Source organism: Mobula birostris, chromosome 8 (assembly GCF_030028105.1).
Source record: "Mobula birostris isolate sMobBir1 chromosome 8, sMobBir1.hap1, whole genome shotgun sequence".
Classification (NCBI taxonomy): domain Eukaryota; kingdom Metazoa; phylum Chordata; class Chondrichthyes; order Myliobatiformes; family Myliobatidae; genus Mobula; species Mobula birostris.
Window position 1 is genome coordinate 68,150,463 of NC_092377.1, and position 25,076 is coordinate 68,175,538.

Genomic DNA, 25,076 nt, shown 5'->3' on the forward strand with positions numbered 1-25,076 from the left:
ATAACAGTGGCAATAAGAAGGTTCTAAACGAACTCGATATGTCTACATACCTATTGAAACACAGCAAGATGTATGAGTTTTAAAAAAAACACAGCATGGGTTTGTCAGAAGAGAAGAGACAGTTAAGTTTAAAAAAGGCAAACGCAGATCAATTCATAGGTTTATAAACAGCGAGTACTGAAATGGCAGGCTACATCAGGGAGAAAGACATCTTTGATTGCACTACAGATACCTGGCTGATGTAGCAGCATTTTGAACCAAATAGCCAATGACAAACGAGTGCCAGTTTTGCTGAGTAATAGGTGGAAGAGCATACAATTTGCTCACTGTTCCAACAAAGCCAACTGAAATAAGTTTGGCCGACATCATGTAAGTGATGCAGAAACATTTAGAATCAAGGCCATTGTTGATTGCAGAACGCTTTAGGAATCAAAAGAAAGAGGGATCTGTTTTAGCATACATGGCTGAATTGAAGAGATTGTCAGAGCACTGTCAGTTTAGTAATGGGCTTAACGGTACACCGACAGATAATTTAGTTTGTGGAATCTTACAAGAAAGCATTCAAAAAAGGCTCCTAATAGAAGCACAGTTCACATTTAAAACGAACAGTTGAAATCGCTGTATCAATGGAAATAGCAGTCAGAAATGCAATTGAGTTACAGGAGTGGAAGAGCCTGAACAAAACTGCAACGTCCAAACAGAAACCTAGCTGGTCAATCAAACCGTGTTACCGCTGTGAGAGGGGCTCACATACCCTAAATCAATGCAGGTTTAAAGGCAAAACTTGCAGAAAATGCCACAAAGTAGGACACATATAAAGAGCATGTTGGGAAAATAAAAATAAATGGACTGAATGGGGAAGAGAAAAAGAAAAAAAAATCAAGTTGCAGTTTCTGCATGCTGTTGATGAAAAAATCTGAAAATTATGAGGAGCCTTGAGATTTACAGTGTGAAAACTAACAACAGACAAGCAATATAGCTTACACCAGAAGTGAACTGCAAATTAATTAAAACGGAATTGGACACCAGCTCAGTTGTTTCAGTCATTCCACAAAATGAGTTTGAACGGCATTTCAAAGATACTGCATTGAAGCCTGCAGATATCCAAGTAAGAACTTATACTGGAGAAAAGGTACCTCCTGTGGGACTGACATTTGTAACAGTGAAATACAACAACCAACAAGCCACATTGGGCTTGTATATGGTAAAAACAAGAGCGCCAGCATTGTGGGAATGTGATTGTCTGAGATAACTACCACTTGATTGGAGATCCAGTCATCATTTGCATGCCATATCCCCTGCAAGAGTCAATTGAAAGTGAATTAAGATAGATACTGGATGACACCACAGTGGTGAACAGGGATGGCATTGTGAAAACTCAAACACACCAAGGGTAAAATTGTGGCAAATGAAAATGTCATGTCCAAGTTCTGCAAAGCCCCGTACTGTTCCTTATACCATCTGTGATAAGGCAGCTAGTGATCTAGGTCACACACAGACTGAAGGAATTCTTTCCAAGGTTGAGTTGAGCCCAGAGGCAACACCAGTGGTCCCAGTAGCCAAGAAGAACGGGTCTGTCAGTATTTGTGGTGACCATCAACCCAGTACTGAAAGTAGATCAATACCCTCTACCCAGCATAGAGGATATCTTTGCAAACCTTTCTGGAAGAAACACTTCAGCAAAGTGCACAGCTGAGGCTCACCTACAGATGGAGATGGAAGAAGAGTCCAAAGTGTTTCTCACCATAAGCACTCACAAAGGGCTTTATCACTACAATAGGCTTATTTTTGGAGTGTCATCTGCACCTGCACTCTGGCAAAAAGCTCTGGACCAGGTGCCGCACAGCTGTCCAGGCACTCAGTGTTACCTGGATGATATCACTGTTACCAGTAAGGACGACAAAAAACATCTCCAAACTCTTTAGACAGTATTATAAAGATTCGATTATGGGCTCAGAGCACGATGCAACAAGTGTGAATTCTTTCAACCAAGAATCACTTACTGTGGTCATACCACTAACGCACAAGATTTTAATCAAGTGTGCTGAGAAAACACAAGCAGTGGTGGATGCCCAAGGTCAATGGTCATGTCACAGTTGTGATCCGTTTAAGGATTTGTCAATTAGTATAACAGGTTCCTGCCAAATCTGGCTATTGTACTCCACCTCTTGAACACATTACAACAGATCAGGAATGCCATTGGCAATGGACGAAGCAGCGTGAGGTGGCTTTCCAAAACGTAAAGGAATGGCGAGGTCACACACTATACTCACACATTATGATCCACATTATCCAGTGAAGCTTGCCTGTGATGCCTCACTTTATGGTATAGGTGCAATTATGTCACACGTTATGAGGGATGGAAGTGAATGCCCCATAGCCTTTGCATTATCACAACACAGCTACAAGATAGAATTCAAAAGGACAACTAATCATGGATTGTACCATTTATCCTTGGAAAAGGAAATGCCCGAAAAATTTACAAAAAAGGACATTCCTCTTAACATATTCACCTAATGCAAATCAAAAGTCTCCCAATTACAGCAAAAATGATCCAAAGAGAAACCAGAAAAGACCCCACACTGTCTCAAGTCTACATGGCTACCCAAAATGGATGGAATGTGCAGCAGAAATTCAAGTTTCTCCATTTCTACCAGCGCCAGAATGAACTTGCCCTTCACGGGGGTTGTCTTATGTGGGGATTGAGAGTTGTTATTCCATCCCAGCTGAGAGCTAAAGTGTTGGAGGAGCTACATGCCCGTCATCTAGACATGGTCAAAATGAAAGTGTTAGCTCAAAACTTGATCTGGTGGCCTGGGATGTATTAGCAGATAAAGCAGTTTGCCATGCATGGTTCAGGATGTCAACAAGATGCCAAGAAAATGCCTCTGGGAATGGCCTGCAGAAGATTCGTGAGGACTTTGCCAAATTATTCATGAATGCAAATTTCTTGGTAGCAGAGAATACAGCTACAAAGTGGCCAGAAGTATTCCCAATAACCTCCACTGCACGCTGTTGATTCATTGAAAAGCCTCTTCTCAAGGACTGGTGTTCCAGAACACTTAGTCAGTAAAAATGAACCACATTTTGTGACAGAACAGCTTCAGTCATTCCTGAAAACCAGTGGAATAAGACATATCAAATCTGCTTTGAACCACTCAGCTACAATTGGCTTGGTGAAAAAGTTTGTTCAGGGTCTAAAGAATATGCTGTGAGCAATGTCTGCAGAACACACTACACTGATACTAAATCAGAAGCTTGCCAATTTCTTCCTTGCATACCGCAATACAGCACACTCCATAGTTCCTGGGTGGTCCCCTGCGTTCATACTTGGATCTCCTCAAACCCGATCTCAGAAAGAGCATGCAAGACAAGCAACTGAGGCAAACTGAGAGCCAATCAAACAAGTTGTTCAATGTTGTTTCACTCCTGGACAAGCAATCCTGGTGAGGGAAAGATTAAGGACAGAATGGGACCACTCCCCTACACAGTGGAGATTGTGTCTGATATCAGTTGGAGATGACAGATCGATCAGTTGTGGAAAGCAGAGGCAATTGTTAAAGAAAGGTGTCCACAACTGTCAGATTCACTTCCTGCAGTCCCAGGGTCAACTCCTACAACCATCATGGAGGAGGCCCCAGAATCTGAGATCATTTCACAGTCACAAGTCTCTCCTGCAAAGCAGAGAGACTCCCTAGTCAGGGAAGATGTCATCCCAAAGGGGTAAGAAAACCTCCACAGTGATTAGGTGTTTAGACCTCAATGGGACAATCTAAATCTTACTATGGTGTGGATGTCTATATAGTAGTTGTATTACATAGTACACAGTGTATTTAGTTGAGATGCATTCTATATTTAGTTGGAGTTTATAGCTATAGCTAAGCAGGGAGAAGTGTTGTGTATTTAATATTTCATTAGTACTTGAGAAATAGAAATATATTGTTTGGACTAAACTCTCCCACTGTTGGGAGCATCCTCTCCACATCCCCTCTACATTGACCTTTCAATAATCAATAGGTTTCAATGAAATTCCCCCTCATATTTCTGAACCACAGCAAGTCCAGGCCTAGAACCACAAAACACTTCCGCATATTAACCCTTTTTATTCCCAGGATTATTCACATAAATCTACTCTGGACGTTCTCTAATGCCATCACATCCTTTCTTAGGTACAGGGCCTAAAAATGCTCCACATAGTCTGAACAACACCTTGAAAGCCTCAGCATTACACCTTTGCTTTGATAATCCAGTGCACTCGAAATGTATGCTGTCATTGAATTTACATTCCTTACTACCCACTCAACCTGCAAGTTAGCCTTGAAGGAAACCTACAGTAGGACTTCCAAGTTCCTTTCAATCTCCAATTTCTGAATTCACTCCCCATTAAGAAAATAGTGCAAGCCGTTATTTCTTCTATCAAAGTCTATGACCTTACATTTCCTGACACTGGATTTTTTTCCCATTCTACTCATCTTAGTCCTTCTGCAGGATCCCTACTTTCTCAACACTAACTCCCCCTCCACCTATCTTTGTATCGTCCACCAGCTTGGCCACCAACCATCAATTCCATTATCCAGATCTTGAACACAAGGTGGAAAGTACTAGACCGAATACCGACCCCAATGGAACACCACTAGTCACCAGCAGCCAACCAGAAAAAGTCCCTTTATTCCCATTCTTTGCCTCTTGCCAGTCATCCAATCTTCTATCCATGCCAATATCCTTCCTGCAATACTGTGGGTTCTTATCTTGTTCAGCAGCCTCCTGTGCAGCACTTTGCCAAAGACTTCTGAAAATTTAAATGCACAACATCCACTGACTCTCCTTTATCTATACAGCCTGTTATTTCCTCAAAGAATTCTGACAGGTCTGTCAGGCAATATTTCCCCTAAAAGAATCTAGGCTGACTTGGGCCTGTTTTATCATTTGCCCTAAACCACCCAAAACCTCCATTCTTAATAATGGACTCCAAATCTTACCAACCACTGAAATCTGCTAATTGGCCTATAATTTCCTGCCTTTTGCTCATTCCCTTCTGAAACATTGAAGTAATATTTGCAATTTTACAGTCCTTTCGAACCTATGACATGGATGATCATGGCCTTAACCTTGATTGCTCTTGGCATATTTTTCTTCAGAGGTGGTTGACCAATGTCTTCTTCTGGGCAGTGCCTTTACAAGACGGGTAACCCCAACCATTTTCCAGATGCAACCCTGGTGTCAGGGTTGCATTGCCAGGACTTGCGACATGTACCAGCTGCTCATACACCATCCACCATCTGCTCCCATGGGTTCACATGACACTGATTGGGGGCTAAGCAGGTGCTACACCTTGCCCAAGGGTGACCTGCAGGCTAGCAGAGGGAAGGAGTGCCTTATACCTCTTTTGGTAGAAACATATCTCCACCCTCCACACAACTGACTTCAGAATTATGACCCATGTGACAAACGCTAATGGAATTTGAAATATCACCTATTTGACTTAAAACATATGCTTCTGCTTACAAGCTCTGCAATAGTATGGTTAATAAACTCATTACCTCAAGGGCCTCATTAACAGCTTTGGTGTTGTCTGAAACATTTTCTGCGGTTTTCAACTTCTCCTCCAGATTATTCAACCAATTGTTTTCCAAGTCCAAGTAATGAAGCAACTCACACCAGCAAGACCATACCTCCTGTGATAAAGGGAATAAATAGTCACAGTTGGATGAGGAAAACAAAGCATCCATTCAGGTGTCAACATTGTTGGGTATCTTGGTATCCTGTCCACCAGGGTGTAGTGAGCTGGTGCAGACAGACAAAGGTCATCCAAGAGGAAGAGGAGAAACCTGGTGAAAACTGAATCTGATGGGAGTTTACAAAGTTGAATTATGACATAACTACAATGAAATACTCTAAGCCAACATGTCTTTGGACAATGGGAAGGGTGGAGTCAGAGAAAGATGATATGAAAAGCAGTAAAAACAATGAAATGTTTGAAATCTATTCAAGTGTAAAGGCAGCACGACACACTCATCAAGGCACTAGATAAAGAGTTAAGGGAGAGACTGAGTAAGATTGAAACAATGACTGTTCCAAATGTTCCACTAAAAGACAAGTATAGTTTGAACCCACGAGTTTCCATCAATAAAATTCGATATGGAAAAAATGATTGGAATCAAGCAAGAAGTTGCTCAAGGTATAACATGTTTTGCTATGAAAATGTGCTAGTGTAGGGGAACCTAAAAGGCCTCAGTTCAACAAATGGTGGAACAGATTCGATGAGCCGAAAAGTCTAATTATTCTCCTTTGTCTTATGGAGAGCTTAAGACATGTCACATATACAAATGGGAAGGGAATGGAGCAGGGGAGAAAGAATTGAGTCATGGTTTTAATAAACTGAGTTGAATGGGGCAAGGACAGGTTGAAACAAAGCGTCCTGACGAAGGGTCTCGGCCCGAAACGTCGACTGTACCTCTTCCTAGAAATGCTGCCTGGCCCGCTGCGCTCACCAGCAACTTTGATGTGTGTTGCTGTGCCTGCAATCCTGTTTGTAGATACTAAAGAAGAGTAGAAGTGGATTGTGTAAGTTTCAGAGTCTAGGCCGGAGACTATGAAAGGAAGACCTCCTCAGGAAATTAGGTCAGTGACTGTGAAAACAATAGCCTGATAGTGGGGTCATGATCCAGAAGGAGCAATGAGAAGGAATCTGACAGCTAAATGGTAGTCTCTGCAAGGAAATGGTCAGGGCCCCAAACAACAGAATCACCAGCCTCGCTGACTTCTTTGATGACTATAACGAGGATAGTCCTTAGTGAACAGTGTTGCAAGGTTAGAACTGGGTAGGATAGAGTGAGTATAGGGAAGTGAAACAGCTGAAACATCCCATGCTGCCTTGTCAGCTGTTAACAATGATTAGTCATGTCTGACTATTCTTTACCTTTAAAGTCAAGTATTTTCTTTCAATCCGATCACAAAGCCTCTTGTAGTTCTCCAAAACATCATGAAGGTCACTATTCATCAATTGCTGATCAGCAGGTGGCATTTTCTTAATTATGGTGTTTATGTTATCTTTCAGTATCTTAACTCTTACTTCCTTCTGCAGCACCTCTTCCTTTGCTCGCTGCAAAAGCAAAGAACTTTATCAATGACCAAGTTTCGACAGCCTCAACCTAAGCATATGAACAGTGATCACGGAAATAATTTATTATTAGCATTCTATGACAGAATCACGAAATTCTGATCAAAGATCTTCTCAATCTAGTCCAAGTAAACAGATAAGTCTTACTACAATTGCATGAGATGTTGTGAGATGACACCTTGAGTCTACATAGTTATCATTTCCTCATTTAAAAGGGAATGTTTGTGCATTGGAGGCAGTTCCAAAAAGGTTCACCTAATTGACTCCAGGAGTGAAGGGATTGCCTTTTGAGGAAATACTAAATTAAATAAAATTTAGGAGAATGAGAGTTAATCTTTTGAAAAGGCTTGATGAGATTGATGATATTTCCACCCGAGATTGAATCTGGGGACAAGTTCCTAACAAAAGGTGATGAAAAATAATTTCTTATGACAGCCAAGGCACATTGAAATTCTCCACCTCAGATGTGGGGATTTAATCATTTTATGTATTCAAGGCCAAAACTGACAGATTTTTAGTCAAACATGGAATCAATGGCTGTGGGAAGTGGGGCTGAGGCCAAGATTATAATAGCCACATCTTACAAAATAATGAGGGGTCAAATGGCCCATTCCCTTCTCTTACACAAGGCAATGGATAGAGTGAATTCAAGCAGACTGTTTAATTCTCAGTGGTTTATGCTCAGGTCTTGTTGGAGCTGTGGTCAATAAAATAGTCAATGCTCTTTGATACATCTGTCAAGAGGTTATACAACTGAAGAAGTTTTCAGGAAAGCAAAAGATAATCACTCAGCATGGAATCTTCAACCTCTGATGTGTTGTCACATTTTGCATGCATGTAGTCGTATTTCCTTACACTTTTGGTGACAGTCACTCGGCCCATCAAGTCTGCATCATCTCCCTAAGAAACCTCATCAATCTCACGCTCTCATTTCCATAACCAATAGATACATGACAGTCAACCCTCCCAGTATTCCAGGCACTCACTTGAACTAGGGGGTAATTTGGGGGCAACCTAACTATCAACTCGGACATCTGTGGAACACAGGAGAAAACCTGAGAACCTTCAGGTACCCAAAGGGTTACCAAGAAAATGTGACAAGCCACACAAATGGCACCAAAGTTAAAGGCACAGTACTGTTCCACAGTGCTTAGCACAATGCTTTACAGTACAGACACGGGTTCAATTCCCACCATCCCCTGTAAGGAGTTTCCATGTTCTCCCCATGACTAATGTGGGTTTCCTCTGGGTGCTCCGGTTTCCTCCCACATTTGAAAGACATAACTGTTGGTAAGTTAACTGGTCATTGTTACTTGTCCTGTAATTAGGCTGGGCAGCGTGGTGCAAAGGGCTTATTCTGCACTGTATCTCGATAAATAAAAATAAAGATTGAACCCCGTGCACTGGAACTGCACTCTTGTGCCACCTTAACCAGAGCATCGTACTTCGAGGCACTGATGGCCACAGGATGTTGATAATGAGTGACTTAGCAATTGTAATGCTGCTAAATGTCAAGAGGATGTGATTAAGACATGCACGTTGCAGATTGTCAATTGGTTGTACTGTGTACTCAAGCTACTCATCAGTCTAATCCTGATTATTATTCAGATCTTGCTGGAAGCAGATTCAAGTGATTCTTTTAACCGAAGTCTTGTTAAGACAGTTCAGTCCTCAATCCTAAATGAACCACTACATTTTTGATCTTGTGTCAATGTGGATACTTCCCCGAGGCACATCCACAGCTATGCCCCATTTTTCACATACTCAAATTTGGCCGATTTTGATCTCTCTGACCAAGATCCTAATTTAAGGCACATTGTGACCATTGGCACAATTCATACAGGTAGTTCCCAAAGACGAAATTCAGACATTACAAATCACCTTTGGAGGCCTTTCAAAAGCCAGAAGGAGATGTTTAACCTGCTGTTCAGGGCCTCATTTTACTCCTGGATCACAGTGATGAAGATCATTAATCAGCACGCTGACACATCCTTTCCAAATTTACTTCCCTTTTCCCCTGCAGATTGCAACTCTTAGTATCACCCTGCAACACCATGAATTTCAAAAAAGAACCCTGTCTTCTCCAAGGCAAACATACAGCTTCCAAAACTCTGTTTGGAATTAAGACTTTGTGTGTCTAAACTTCTTCGCATCCTATCTGAATTAAATCTGCTCTGAAGCAATAGCATTCCAGAAAATTCCACTTGGATATTTTTGCTCACATCTCAGTATTTTTTGAATACATGCTACCTTTATTTCCTCCAAGGCAATCTCCAATTCCCCCGGTGACTTGTATTCAAAGTCCCTCTCTAAATAATCCTCTTCTGCCTGTGTTATCCACTCACGCATCTCCACAAGATCTTTCCTTAAATTCATTGTCTTTGTTTGGCCCTCAGACAATCTCAGTTGTTGAGAAATAATCTGTAAAGAGAAATATTAAAAGACATTTTTTGATACACACAGGGCTGGGCTTATAACATTAAGAAACTGACAAAGTGGATTATAATTATGCCAGGTCAATATTAAGCTTGCCACTTTCAAAATTATTGTTTACAAAGATTAAAATCATAGTCTGAAATCTAACATTTAACCCACAAACAGCACTTGTACACAGAAGGTAAGTGATATGTTTAACTTTGGACAGATTAAGTTTCATTTGTACCTGCAAGAGGCTGAACAACTTCAAAAAAAAAAAAAAAAAAAAAAAAAAATCAGTTTACAAAACTTCATTTTACAAAACATTGTCAACAGCACGATCTTTTCCTAAGTAGAGAAATAGCTGTATTCCAAAGCAGATCTCCACTTCATTGTTTTTTTTTCTTTAACCAAAAGTTTCCATCATCAACAATTTATGAAATGCTGCAAAACTATAAAGTAACTGAACTTGGGAACTCTACTCCATACCTGGTTCTTCACTCTGTTCCATCGTGTCTGATAGTCTGTCATGCGAGTTGCCACAGAATTAGCGATGGCTGGGACTGGCAGCTTTTTCAGTGACTCCTGAATTTCATTCATTGATGTCAAATTGGACTGAATGTTTGGAATTTCATCCACAAATGCCTGTACACGTAGAAAGAGAACATCACAAAAATAAAATGAGCAATTAAACTCTTCCTTTGAAAGGGAGAACAAAACTACACCTTGCGAACCCCTGCAGCATCTGGTGACCCTGTGATCTTTGCCTCAGTGGCAGAGGCCACCGTCAGAACATCTTTCAGGAGGGTGAACTCTCACAAGGTATCAAGCCCTGGTGGTGTACCTGGGAAGGTACTGAAAACCAAACCAACCAACTGAGGGGAGTGTTCAAGGACACCTTCAATCTTTCACTGCTACAGCTGGAGGATCCACGTGCTTCAAAGCGGTGACAATCGTACCAGTGACCAAGAAGAGCAGTGTGAATGGACTTAACGACCATTGTGAAGATGCATTCACGTCTACTGTCATGAAAGCCTTTGAGAAGTTGGTCATATCCAAAATCAACTCCTGCCTAATTAATGACCTGGACCCACTGCAATTTGCCTCTCGCCACAATATGTCTACAGTGGATGCCATCTTACTGGCTCTCCACTTGGCTTTGGATCACCTGGACAATAGCAATACCTACATCAGACTGTGGTTTATTGATCACAGCTCAGTGTTCCACATCATCATACCTTCAGCACTAATCAATGTGCCTGGGCCTCTGTACCTCCCTCTGCAACTGGATCCTTGAGTGCCTCACTGGGAGATCACAGTCAGCACGGATGGAAATAACATCTCCTCCTCGCTGAGGATCAACGCTGGCGAACCTCAAGGATATAACGCTTAGCCCACTACTCAACTCTCTCTACACCCATGATTGCAACTAGGCACAGCTCAAATGCCATCTATAAATTTGCCAAGTGCACAACTATTTTTGGCAGAATTTCAGATGGTGATTAGGAAGGCGCACAGGTGCACAATAGATCAGCTGATTGAGTGGTGTCACAACAACAAACTGTCACTGAGTATGGTATTCACGCTGTTAAATTGAGTGAATTCCACAAAGACGAAGGAATTCACTGTGGACTTAAGGAAGGAAAAGTTGAGGGACAAGACACCAGTCCTCATCGAGGTATCAGCACTGGAAAGGGTGAGCAGTTTCAAGTTCCTGGATATCAGCATCTCTGAAGATTCTGGGCCAAACATATTTAAACAATTACAAAGAAAGCACAACAGCAACTATATTTCACTTGGAGTTTGAGGAGTCTAGGAATGTCACCAAAGACTCTCACAAATTTCTGCAGATATATTCTGGAAAGCATTCTAACTGGGTTGCATCACCATCTGGTATGGAGAGGCCATTGCACAAGATCAGAAAAAGCTACAAAGCTGTACACTCAGCCAGCTCCATCATGAGTACTTGCCTCCCCTGCATAATTGGGGCGGCTGTTTATTTGGAACAACTCTTAAAGAACAAAAATTCATCAGGAAAATAGCCAGGTTTCCTTCATTTATTTGAGAGACAATGCTGCTTATTGGTTCCTAAAGTTTATCATAGCTGGGTGGTGGGGTTAGTGGGGATAAGCTCCACAAACCCCACCAGTACCTTTTAAATACTCCCAATAGCATGCATCTCAACTATCCTCTGACAACCAAGTCCAGCTCTTACCTTTCACGTGTGGTTTAGCTACTAAGGCAGAACCGTTTCTACTGGCAGGAGAAGGGGCAAAGGTGGGCTCATGCACCTTAAAACGATTTGCGTTGAGCAGATAGGGCTCGTCAGCCAAGGTTGGAAAAAAACTGATATCAAACCTCCACTGCCTTGCGCTACACCCACTCATGAGGCAGGCTTCGAAAGTAAATCCTGAGGAAAAATCTGGAGCTGGAGTCCCTAAGGCAATCCTACAGAGTTCAAAACTGACTGGCAACTACTGTAGTACTGCTGGTGTCAAAATCTATCAGTCTCTGCCATCCCTTTGGAATCATCAGCACTGTGGAGAGAAGGAGCCTGCTGCATGCACAACAGCTTGCTCTCCGTATCGTACTGCCCTGGCTTGCATAATTGCTTTTGTATTGAATGTAGTCAGCCAGAACGCAGCATTCTTGGTCAACCCTAACCAACTGAGGCCTCAATGCTGCTTAATTTGGACAAGAGACTGCTGGTAAACAGTTTCTAGCCTGTGTCAGTCATGTGCACATATGGCCATTCAACACTACTCTGTGCTTAGAGCAAACAACTTCTAAATAGTTGCATGTGTTTGTGTTCGGAAAGCAAAGATTTTTTTCACAAATAATTTGTGAGAAATAGACAGTAAGACAATTCAGAATTCTTTTGCTCACTACAGTTTCAAGCATTCAGGCTGGAGATGCCAGAAACCGCAAGGAGTGAAAATGAAACTATTTCACTACTTCCAACAAGTTAGGAACTATGAAGAATTTGAAGGTATCGACAATCATCTTGAATATTACAATGAAAATGAAGATTTGGAGAATACAATCATCAAAAGCATTGTATGAAAGCAGTCAATTATCTGCACTTATTTTGTTCTTTTACAGTCGATCAAAAGAACATGGCAACGTACACTGGATGACGTCCTCCGTCGATAACTATGAAGAACTAGAACAATTTTATAGTATTGTAGTAGCATTGGTCATTTTCTAATTTGTTCTGTATTTCATTAGTAAATAATTTGTTACTCAGTTAAATAGCAGTTTGTCTTTTTTATACCTTCTTAACTATTTCCATAAAACTTCAGCTAATTGGGACAGTCACTTAATTGGGCTGAAATGTACCGGTTCCAATGTGTTCCAATTAACCAGAATCCACAGTACTAAATGTAATTTATAGTTCTTTATTTTTATGTATTGCAAAGTACTGTTGCTGCAAACCAACAAATTTCACGGGGTACAGTAGGCCAATCAGATTAAACCTCATTTGGATTCCTTCAAAGTGGGTGGGATATCATACTGTAAAACACTAACTCCAAGGTTATTTATATCACTTCAGGCATTGCACGAATAAAATATACTCCTAGGATAAACTGAACTGAGTGCTTGACTACATCTCACATAGCAGACCCATCCAGAAGATTAAGATGTATGGGATCTATGGTGATTTAGCCACTTGTATTGGCTTGCTCAGAGAAGACGAAGAAATTTATTTTGGCTAGAGGTCTAAAACTAGTGTTATGTAGGGATCCAAACTGGCATCTTAGTTTTTTCTGACATATATCATTGACTTGGATGGGTGGGTGTTTCAGTGCATAGACAATACAAAGATTGGTAGTATTCTGGATAGTGCAGAAGATAGCCGAAGGATACAACTGTTTGAAATATGGGCAGAGAAAGGGCAGATGGAGTTTAATCCAGCTAGGTATGAAGTGTTGAACTTTGGAGGAACAAATGTGAAGGGAAATATACTATTAATTAGATTAGATTAGATTATTAATGGCAGGATCCTTAACAGCATTGATCCAAATATGCTGCCTGGATAAGAAGGCATGTGTTATACAAGAGGTTGGACAAACTTGGGTTGTTTTCTTCAGAGCTATGGAAGCTGAGGGGAGACCTGATAGAGAGGCACAGATGGACAACCAATATTACTTCATTGTTATTTCAACCAAACCACCACTCCACCCAGAGTTGAAATGTCATACATTTAAACTGAGAGGGCATAAATTCAAAGGGTATGTGTAGGGCAGTTTTTGATTATTTTTTTTTTAAGTGCACAGAGACTGGTGGGTGTTCAGAACGTGTAACCAGGGGTAGAGGTGGAGGCAAATACTATGTAAGCATTTAGGAGCCTCTGAGATACGTGCATCAATTTGCAGAGAATGGAGGGATACAGACCTTGTGAAGGCAGAAGGAATAAGTTTAAATAAACATTTAATGATTCATTTAATTAGTTTGACATAAGATGGTGGGATGAAGGGCCTGTACTGTCCAATGAATTCTACGTACTAGGCATTTGTTGAGTCTAGGTGAATGGATTACAGAATAAACCACCTTTAATTGAAACCAAGTATGAATATTTAGACATTTTTTAAAAAGGAAAAACAGGACAACATATGAATTATAATGTATCATTCAGAAAAATGATGCAAGTAGTTTCATACGGTTCAAGCATCAATATAATTCCTTCCTCAAGCAGTCTGTCGTTGGCATCTAAAGATTAAGGCAGTGCCCTGTCCACTTAGGCCTTATGAAAATCAGGTGTGTGTGCGCACGAGATATGGGTGGGCAGAGACTTTAGATTACGTTACATCATTAAGAGAAAAAGAGTTTAAAATGAACATCAGATTAGGCTTCACAAAGTAATAAACTAAGATAGGTGAAATGGCATACAGAACAGGGCGACAGGAATATTTCCTTTCAATGAGATTGCAATCCTTTATAACAAGTAGTTTCAGGGCAGAAACCAATCAGCTGGAGGAGAGGTATTATGAGGAATAGATATGCCAGTAAATTGAAAATATTAACAGTAGATTAGCTCCCAAAGAGTAGAGAGTTGTCACTACAGCTGGATTATCAAAACGAGAGATGGAGCTAATCAAAATCATTTGCAAGTCAGCGCTTCTATCTAATGTGGGGGGGGGGGGTAGGGAGTGTATTTACTTACTATGGCACAGTAATGTGGCACAATGGTGCAGTTAGTAGAACTGCTGCACAGCAGCTCCAGTGACCTGATTCCATCAGGACCTCTGATGTTGTGTGTGGAATAAACACAGTTCCGTAACAGTGCATATTTCATCGAAGTGCTCCAGTTACCTCACAGATCACAAATGTGTGTCAATTGGAAGGTTAACTAGCCAACGTTAATTTCTCCTTGTGTAGAGGAGTGGTACAACCCAAGGGTAGTTGATAGAAATCTGAGAAAAATAAAACGGGATCAGTCTACAGGTTTCAATGTCTGACATAGCTCCATGAACCAAGGGGCCAGTTTCTGTGAAACTACAACTATAATCTGACGAGAAGATACTGGCAAGCACAAGTTTTAAAAGAAACTATTCTACTCTGCAAATCTAAATTCTTTGAGAAACAGCAGGAATTATAAATGGAAAGATTGCTGGAGATGTGGTTTATTGCCTTCTGTAAAGTCTTTCAGACTTTCAATGACAAATTTTTTGAAGGGCTAAGGAAGAAACAGAGGATAAGACTAAAATCTAAGTTAATAGGAGAAGTTAAAATCAATTTTTCTAAGTTTCAAAAATTAACATATGGAAAAGGGGAAAAGGTTCAAAGGAAACAGATAGAATGCAACGATAATTAGATTTAGCATGATGTATTTTGTTTATTTAAGGATTATGCTATCAGTAGGTACTGTGTATAAGAATAATTTGGGAGTTCATGTGACAAGGAAACCTCACTTTGCATTCAAAAGCTAATGAATTCTAGAATGTATATAAAAAATTAGAAACAATGGCAAGTCTGTGCAAAGCCCTACTAATGAACCTTTAATTTAACCTGAAGTATTAAAACCTGAATTTAAAATTGCACAACTAGAATTAAGACAGCAGGATTCTGTGTGGAGTTATCACTGACTTACAGTGGTGCAAGAAAGCTTGTGAACCAAGTGGAATTTCCTCTCTTTTTGCAAAAATACGACCTAAAATGTGATCATATCTTCACACATCCTAAGACAAGATAAAGAGAGCCCAATTAAATAATTAACCCCATAACATTATACCTGTTCATTTATTTATTGAGAAAAAATATCCATATTACATGTATTTGTTAGAAAAGGTATGTGAACCTCTGGGTAATGCCTTCTACAAAAGTTATTTGGAGTTGGGTGTTCCAAGCAATGAGATGAGATTGGAGGTGTGGGTTATGGAGGTGCCCTGCCCAATATAAAAGACACACAAAGTCAGTCATTGACAGAGTCTGTTCTTAACAAGAAAGGTATGTTATGTGCACCATGCCTTGATCAAAACAACTTTCAGAGGATCTTAGAAGAATTTTAGAGATGCATGAAGCTGGAAAAGGCTACAAAAGCATTTTAAAGACCTGAGAATTCATCAGTCCACAGTAACAAAAACTGTCTACAAATAGAGGAAACTCAGTACTGTTGCTACTCTCGATTGGAGTGGGCATCCTGCAAAGATCACACCATGAGCACAACGTGCAATGCTGAAGGTCAAAAAGAACCAAGGTTAACAGCAAAAGACCGGCAGAAATCTCTAGAACTTGCTAAAATTATGAAAGTATGTCCTGACGTATCTAACAAAATTAAGAATGATTGGGAAAGAGAACTTAAGGTTATTGTACCGATTGAAAAATGGGAAAAAATTCTTCGATTAGTTAATTCATCCTCTATATGTGCTAAACATGCGTTGATACAGCTTAAAGTAGTCCATAGGGCTCATATGTCTAAAGATAAATTATCTCGTTATTATTCTTACATAAATTCTACATGTGATAGAGGTCACTCCGAGATAGCTTCTTTAACTCATATGTTTTGGTCATGTCGTTTGTTGAAAAAATATTGGAAAGATATTTTTGATATTATCTCAACTGTTTTGAATATTGATTTACAACCTCGCCCAATTACTGCCATTTTTGGGTTACCAATGATAGAATCAAGTCATTTAACTTCTTCAGCTCGTCGGATGATTGCATTCCTTACATTAATGGTTAGAAGATCCATTTTGCTGAATTGGAAAGAGATTAATCCTCCTACCACATTTCATTGATTCTCTCAAACTATGCTGTGTTTAAATTTGGAAAAAAATTAGAATTGTTGTTTATGATCCCTCTATTGAATTTGAAAAAATTGGAGGCCATTTATTCAACATTTTCATATGATGTAATTTGACCTTTTCCAAACTTATTCTATTTCTTTGTAATATTTGTTGAGAGGAACAGAGCCGTCGACTCTAATGGTTCCTTTTTTTTTATGATGTTACATAACAGCCCATGTTTTTTTTTAAGTTTAGTTGATTAACACTGCTTAGGTTAGTCTTTTTTTTGGTGGGGGGTTATATTCTTTCCCCTTTTTCATGATTTTTTAAAGATATTTTTCTTTGTTTTATATTGTTCATCTGTATCCTGTATGATTGGGAGTTTTAACATTTAAGTGTCAACTGGGCTTATATTTAACTATGTCAATTACAACAATGTATTCCCAATAACTTTGTATCAATACTATGCTATGTTTATTATTATGAAACTAATAAAACGATTGAAAAGGACTTGCTAAAATTTCTGTTCATGTGTCCACACTAAGAAAAACAATGAACAAGAATGGTGTTCAATGGAAGGACACCACAAAGGAAACCAATGCTCTGCCCACAAAAAAAATGTTTGGAGGAAAAAGGGCACTGCACACCAACACCAAAACCTCAACCTCATCCCAACTGTGAAGCATGGTGGAAGGAGCATCATGGCTTTGGGGCTGCTTTGCTGCCTCATGGATGGAACAACTTGCAATCATTGAGGGAACAATGAATTCAAAATTTCATCAAGGCATTTTACAGAAGAATGTCAGGGTAGCAGTGCACCACCTGAACTTAACAGAAGTTGGATAATGCAACAAGACAATGATCTGAAAGACAAGAGTAAATTGACAACAGAATGGTTTAAAAAAAGATAAAATTCATGTTTTGTAATGGCTGAGTCAAGGGCCTAACTTTAATCCTATAGAGATGTTGTGGAAGGACCTGAAACAAGTAGTTCATACAAGGAAGCCCAGAAACATTCCTGAGTTCAAGCAGTTTTGTAAGGAGGAATGGCCTGAAATTCCTCCAAGCCAATGTGCAGGACTGATCAACAGTTACCAGAAACATTTGGTTGAAGTAATCACCGTCCAAGGGGGTCACACCAGTTACTGAAAGCATAGGTTTACATACTTTTTCCAACAAATACATGTAATATTGGATCATTTTTCTCAATAAATCAATGAACAAGTATAATCTTTTTTGTGTTATTCACTTAGTTGGGTTCCCTTTATCTGATTTTAGGACACATGAAATTCTGATCACATTTTAGGTCATATTCATGCAGAAATAGGGAAAATTCTACAGGGTTCACAAACTTTTTAACACCACCGTAGTATTTCAACATTGCCTGTTTCCACCTTGTATCCCAAGTACATTATCGACAATGTTCTTCTCTCTGATCCAGATTTGTTCCCACCTTGCACTTTTCCAACTGTTGATGAAGTCCCGCCTGATTGCTTGATGCAGCAGTCTCACTGGACAAGAAGGTGTCAACATGCTCCATCCACTTTTCCAGGGCATCTGAATTTTCCTGCATCAGAAGGAAGCAAATGTTCCAAAGAATTAAAAATACAAACAAATCTCTGCAGGAAAAGGGAAGTAACTTAAGCTCCAGCAAAAATACAAACGTTTGTAATTTCCACTCTTTTTTTCTACAGGGTTGCTAGGGAGTTTGGTCAGAAACAAAGGAAATATAAATAACTTTTCAAGATAACCACCCAAAATGTTATTTTGCCTCATTCTCACTGATTTCTCCTGCTCCTGAAGATTAAGGGTAATTAACTTTTGAGAGCCTTATTGAAAACACCTGTGGCTCAGAAGGCTAGGGAACAGAAGAGGAGGGCAGCGGTAATATGGGCTCTATAGTTGGGGGGACAGATACCTGATTCTGTGGGCACGAAACAGAAACAAGATGGTAGTTTGCCTCCCAGGTGCCAGGGTTCATGATGTTTCTTAATGTGTCCACAATATCCTGAAATGGGAGGGTGAGCAGCCAGAGGTCATAGTACAAATTGGTACCAAAGACATAGGTAGAAAGAGGGTGGAGGTCCTGAAAGCAGAATACAGGGAGTTAAAAAGGAAGCTGAGAAGCAGGACCTCAAAGGCAGCAATCTCGGGATTGCTGTCTGTGCTGCACAACAGTGAGTATAGAAATAGAATGAGGTGGAAGATAAATGCGTGGCTGAAGGATTAGAGCAGAGGACAGGGATACAGATTTTTGGATAATTCAGACCTCTTCTGGGGCAGATGTGACCTGTACAAAAAGGGCGGGTTGCACTTGAGTCCAAGGGGAACCAATATCCTAGCAGGGAGGTTTAAAAAAAAAGAAAAAACAACTTGGGAGTACTGTGTTCAGTTCTGGTCACCTCACTACAGCAAGGACGTGGATGCTACAGAGAGAGTGCAGAGGAAATTTACAAGTATGTTGCCTGGATTGGAGGGTGTACCTTATGAGAATAGGTTGAGTGTACTTGGCCTTTTCCCCTTGGAGTGATGGAGGATGAGAGGTGACCTGATAGAGGTGTATATGATGATGAGGGGCATTGATAGTTTGGGATAGCCAGCAGCTTTTTCCCGGGGCTGAAATGGCTAACATGAGGGGGCATAGTTTGAAGGTGCTTGTAAATAGGTATGGAAGGGATGTCAGGGGTAAGTTTTTCCACACAGAGAGTGGTGGGTGCGTGGAATGCACTGCTGGTGGCAGTGGAAGTAGATACAACAGGGTCTTTTAAGAGCTTCTTAGATAGGTACATGGAGCTTAGAAAAATAGAGGCTATGTGCTTGGGAAATTCTAGGCTGTTTCTAGAGTAGGTTACATGGTCGGGACAACACTGTGGGCCGAAGAGCCTGTAATGTGCTGTAGATTTCTGTGTTCTATGTTAAAATGATTTGAAGGCCTCTCACAAAAGGGGTTCCCAATCTGGGGTCCACGGACCCTTACTTAATGGTATTGGTCCATGGCATAAAAAAGGTTGGCTTAGACAAAGTCACTGTCAATTCAGAAGAAGCATAAACAGAAGAAAGAGATCTGTTGCCTGTTGAAGTCAGTGAAGTTGGCACCTGGAAAACATAGCTTGGCCGGGATACAAGTCATCATGAATTTAAGATCAATGATGATGAAAGGAATCCAATAGATTAATAAATTCTAACAGCTTGCAATGTCCTCCTCGGTGGCAGGAGTCCCAAGGGGTCGTCGGGATAGCTTCAATGAGCAACTGGTCGATGAAAACTCCCAAAGCATTGATGAACCATAGAACCATAGAAACTACAGCACAGAAACAGGCCCTTTGGCCCTTCTTGGCTGTGCCGAACCATTTTCTGCCTAGTCCCACTGACCTGCACACAGACCATATCCCTCCATACACCTCCCATCCATGTATCTGTCCAATTCATTCTTAAATGTTAAAAAAAGAACCCGCATTTACCACCTCGTCTGGCAGCTCATTCCATACTCCCACCACTCTCTGTGTGAAGAAGCCCCTCCAATGTTCCCTTTAAACTTTGCCCCCCTCACCCTTAACCCATGTCCTCTGGTTTTTTTCTCCCCTTGCCTCAGTGGAAAAAGCCTGCTTGCATTCACTCTATCTATACCCATCATAATTTTATATACCTCTATCAAATCTCCCCTCATTCTTCTACGCTCCAGGGAATAAAGTCCTAACCTATTCAACTTTTCTCTGTAACTGAGTTTCTCAAGTCCTGGCAACATCCTTGTAAACCTTCTCTGTACTCTTTCAACCTTATTTATATCCTTCCTGTAATTTGGTGACCAAAACTGAACACAATACTCCAGATTCGGCCTCACCAATGCCTTATACAACCTCATCATAATATTCCAGCTCTTATACTCAATACTTTGATTAATAAAAGCCAATGTACCAAAAGCTCTCTTTACGACCCTATCTACTTGTGACGCCACTTTTAGGGAATTTTGTATCTGTATTCCCAGATTCCTCTGTTCTACTGCACTCCTCAGTGCCTTACCATTAACCCTGTATGTTCTACCTTGGTTTGTCCTTCCAACGTGCAATACCTCACACTTGTCTGTATTAAACTCCATCTGCCATTTTTCAGCCCATTTTTCCAGCTGGTCCAGGTCCCTCTGCAGGCTCTGAAAACCTTCCTCACTGTCTACTACACCTCCAATCTTTGTATCATCAGCAAATGTGCTGATCCAATTTACCACATTATCATCCAGATCATTGATATAGATGACAAGTAACAATGGACCCAGCACTGATCCCTGTGGCACACCACTAGTCACAGGCCAATGTCTAATCCAATTTACCACCTCTCCATGTATACCTAGCGACTGAATTTTCCTAACTAACCTCCCATGCGGGACCTTGTCAAAGGCCTTACTGGAATCCATGTAGACAATATCCACTGCCTTCCCTTCATCCACTTTCCTGGTAACCTCCTCGAAAAGCTCCAATGGATTGGTCAAACATGACCTACCACGCACAAAGCCATGATGACTCTCCCTAATAAGTCCCTGTCTATCCAAATGCTTGTAGATTCTGTCTCTTAGTACTCCCTCCAATAACTTACCTACTACCGACGTTAAACTCACCGGCCTATAATTTCCCGGATTACTTTTCGATCCTTTTTTAAACAACGGAAAACATGAGCCACTCTCCAATCCTCCGGCACCTCACCCGTAGACAGCGACATTTTAAATATTTCTGCTAGGGCCCCCGCAATTTCAAATCTAGTCTCCTTCAAGGTCCGAGGGAACACCCTGTCAGGTCCCGGGGATTTATCCACTTTAATCTTCCTCAAGACAGCAAGCACCTCCTCCTTTTCAATCTATACAGTTTCCATGATCTCACTACTTGATTCCCTCAATTCCATAGACTTCATGCCAATTTCCTTAGTAAATACAGACGCAAAAAACCTATTTATGATCTCCCCCATTTCCTTTGGTTTCGCACGTAGCCGACCACTCTGATCTTCAAGAGGACCAATTTTATCTCTTACAATCCTTTTGCTCTTAATATACCTGTAAAAGCTCTTTGGATTATCCTTCACTTTGATTGCCAAGGCAACCTCATGTCTTCTTTTAGCCCTCCTGATTACTTTCTTAAGTATTTTCTTGCACTTCTTATACTCCTCAAGCACCTGATTTACTCCGTTTCCTATACATTTCATACAACTCCCTCTTCTTCTTTATCAGAGTTGCAATATCCCTTGAGAACCAAGGTTTATTATTCCTATTCAATTTGCCTTTAATCCTGACAGGAACATACAAACTCTGCACTCTCAAAATTTCCCCTTTGAAGGCTTCCCACCTACCGATCACGTCTTTGCCAGAGAACAACCTGTCCCAATCCATGCTTTTTAGATCCTTTCTCATTTCTTCAAATTTGACCTTCTTCCAGTTCAGAACCTCAACCCTAGGACCAGATCTATCCTTGTCCATGATCAAATTGAAACTAATGGTGTTATGATCACTGGAACCAAAGTGCTCCCTTACACAGACTTCCGTCACTTGTCCTAACTCGTTTCCTAACAGGAGAACCAATATTGCATCCCCTCTAGTTGGTCCCTCTATATATTGATTTAGAAAACTTTCCTGAACACATTTTACAAACTCTAAACCATCTAGACCCCTAACAGTATGGGAGTCCCAATCAATGTATGGAAAATTAAAATCCCCTACCACCACAACTTTATGTTTCCTGCAGTTGCCTGCTATCTCTCTGCAGATTTGCTCTTCCAAGTCTCGTTGACTATTGGGTGGTCTGTAATACAATCTCACTAATGTGACCATACCTTTCCTGTTTCTCAGTTCCACCCATAAGGACTCAGTAGACAAGCCCTCTAATCTGTCCTGCCTGAGCACTGCTGTAATATTTTCCCTAACAAGCAATGCTACTCCCCCACCTTTCATTCCTCTGCCTCGATCACATCTGAAACATCGGAACCCTGGAATATTAAGCTGCCAGTCCTGCCCCTCCTGTAGCCAAGTTTCACTAATTGCTATAACGTCATAATTCCACGTGTCAATCCACACCCTCAACTCATCCGCCTTCCCCGCAATACTCCTAGCATTGAAATATATACACCTCAGAAGATTTTTACCACCACTCACAACCTTTCTATCAGCGGATGGTAAGGAATTTGGTGATGCTACTTTGAATGAATGTCATGCATTAATGGTTGGACTTCAACCTATTGGAGATGGTCAATTCCCAACACGTGCATCTGGAACTTCCTTTACCACCTAGCAGCACAAGCCAAAGTATTACAAAGGGATTGCTGCGCACAAGAGTGGACAGTTTCATTTGCTGAGAAGTTGTGCATGAAATTGAACATTGTGCAATTGTCAATGAACTTCCTCATTTCAGACCCGATGATGAAAATCATTCGTGAAGCAATTGCAGATAGCTACCTTGGACACTGCACTGAGGAACTCCTGGGGCTGGCATGACTGACTCTAACAATCACAACTATTTTCCACAATGTGAGACAGAACACCAATTTTTTTTTTTTTAAGAAATATCATCTCCCAAATGATAGAACGGTCTAATAACTACATGTAACCACCAGAGACCAATACTAATACCAATTAGAGACCAGAGACCAATACTAATCTTGTTGAATTTCAGCTCTTAAAATTTCAAAGCACACGAAGTCATTTTAATTGTATGCCAAAATATTCAGTTTTGTTTTTCTTTGACAATTCAAGATTAAGAACGTTTTTAAAATTATAATACATTTTTAAAAAAACATTAGCTGCTTTCAATAATGAGAATGGAAAATATTACAATGCCCAAAGTTGCATTAACTTATTATTCACCAATTACACTGAAAAATATGAAGGAATCACTGCAAGCTGCACTAAAACAATAGCCCACCACACAACCAATTTCTAATTCTCCCAGCCCAGTATGCAGCATCTCCTCCTGATCCCTCTTAAATTCACACTATTTCCTTGCACTTTTTCAGCAGCCTGTATGAAACAGGATTTTTCATGTGAATCTGCAGAAAAGGACATAACCAGACTATCATTTGAGAAATATCATTCCAAAAATGCAACAAGTCCCTCGAGGAATTATAAAGCATCACCCTAGATCATGTATTCTGGAGCTTGATCCAATTCTCATTTGAGGCCAGTCTATCAACACTGTCATGCTAGCATTTGCTCTCCATTCCTAATTGTGTTCCCTTCCCCAACTGGACTCAGAAACCTATGTGCATCTGTCATTTTCTTGAGTCTCACTCACCTTAAATTGCTGCAATTTTGATATCACATCCTCCAGCACCTGGTTATCATTCTGAAGCTTTGCTACTAGCTTTTGCCATCGTACTTGAAATGCCTCTAATTCCATATTGTAGGTCTTTTTAGCAGTCGTCACTAGCTCGTCCTTTTTTTCTAGCCCTGAAGCCAGTCTGTCCATTTCTGGTTGATGGTTTTTCAATTCATTCTGCAAAGTCTGGTGAAGAAAGGAAACGCATGAGTGAGAAAACAAGACAGAAAACATTTGTCAAAATAACTTGAATTATTTGAGAATTTATCAACATCTTCAATGTACTTTTCAGAATAAATAGTGTACTTACCCAGCATTTAACTTTAATTCTCCAAACAGATGCTCAGAATACAGCAATGTGATAAATGTTACAAAGAATGGGGCATGTTAATTTTTGGGAACTTCCTGTACCTAAAAGCCATGATGCCTTGCAAATTTCTGTTTATTCACCTCTGCTCCTTACCTCTGTGTTCTTCAATGCCTTCTGAGCTGTTTCAAGATTAACCACTGCACTCCACTCTTGTTTAACTTGAGCTTCAGATTGATCCAGGGCTGTTTTTAAGGTCTTTAGAGCAGCTACATTCTGAGGACATTCCGATCCTTTTAGCAAAGATTATATTACATTAGCCATGCTGTGCAACAAGGCTCAAGTAACAATAATCCATGTTGTTGATGCACATAATTACAAACAGAACAGTCATTACTATCGATGCACTTATAATCCAAAGCACACAATATTCTGTGTTATGATCTACATTTATGGAGTACCAATGTGCAATGAAGATTATCAAAAAAAACTTTGCTATGCTATTTCATTTCAGCTTCTCCAAACTAAACACTAACATGTAGAACACAGTACATAAGCTTTGGTAGAGCTGAATCCAAAAAAAAACAATGCAGTCTGACGTGGCTCATTCTACACTGGCATACAGTGGTACTTTCCACTAGCAAAGTACAGCATCATACTTTAAGCACTCCACCTTCTGCTGTTCCATCCATACAAAGACACCCAGAATATTGGTCACT

General features: G+C 40.4%; 1 protein-coding gene across 6 annotated transcripts in view; it reads right to left on the reverse strand.

Moving 5' to 3' along the window:
- Nucleotides 1-25,076, reverse strand: part of LOC140201367 (utrophin-like) — a 524,122-nt gene that overhangs the window by 355,935 nt on the left and 143,111 nt on the right. For all 6 annotated transcript variants that reach the window (XM_072265376.1, XM_072265377.1, XM_072265374.1 and 3 more), the window contains 7 exons: nucleotides 24,514-24,650; nucleotides 24,027-24,236; nucleotides 18,215-18,328; nucleotides 10,025-10,180; nucleotides 9,371-9,541; nucleotides 6,920-7,102; nucleotides 5,541-5,675 (listed from right to left, as the gene is read on the reverse strand). In XM_072265376.1, coding sequence (XP_072121477.1) covers nucleotides 5,541-5,675; nucleotides 6,920-7,102; nucleotides 9,371-9,541; nucleotides 10,025-10,180; nucleotides 18,215-18,328; nucleotides 24,027-24,236; nucleotides 24,514-24,650 — 1,106 coding nt within the window. The remainder of the gene's footprint in view (nucleotides 1-5,540; nucleotides 5,676-6,919; nucleotides 7,103-9,370; nucleotides 9,542-10,024; nucleotides 10,181-18,214; nucleotides 18,329-24,026; nucleotides 24,237-24,513; nucleotides 24,651-25,076) is intronic.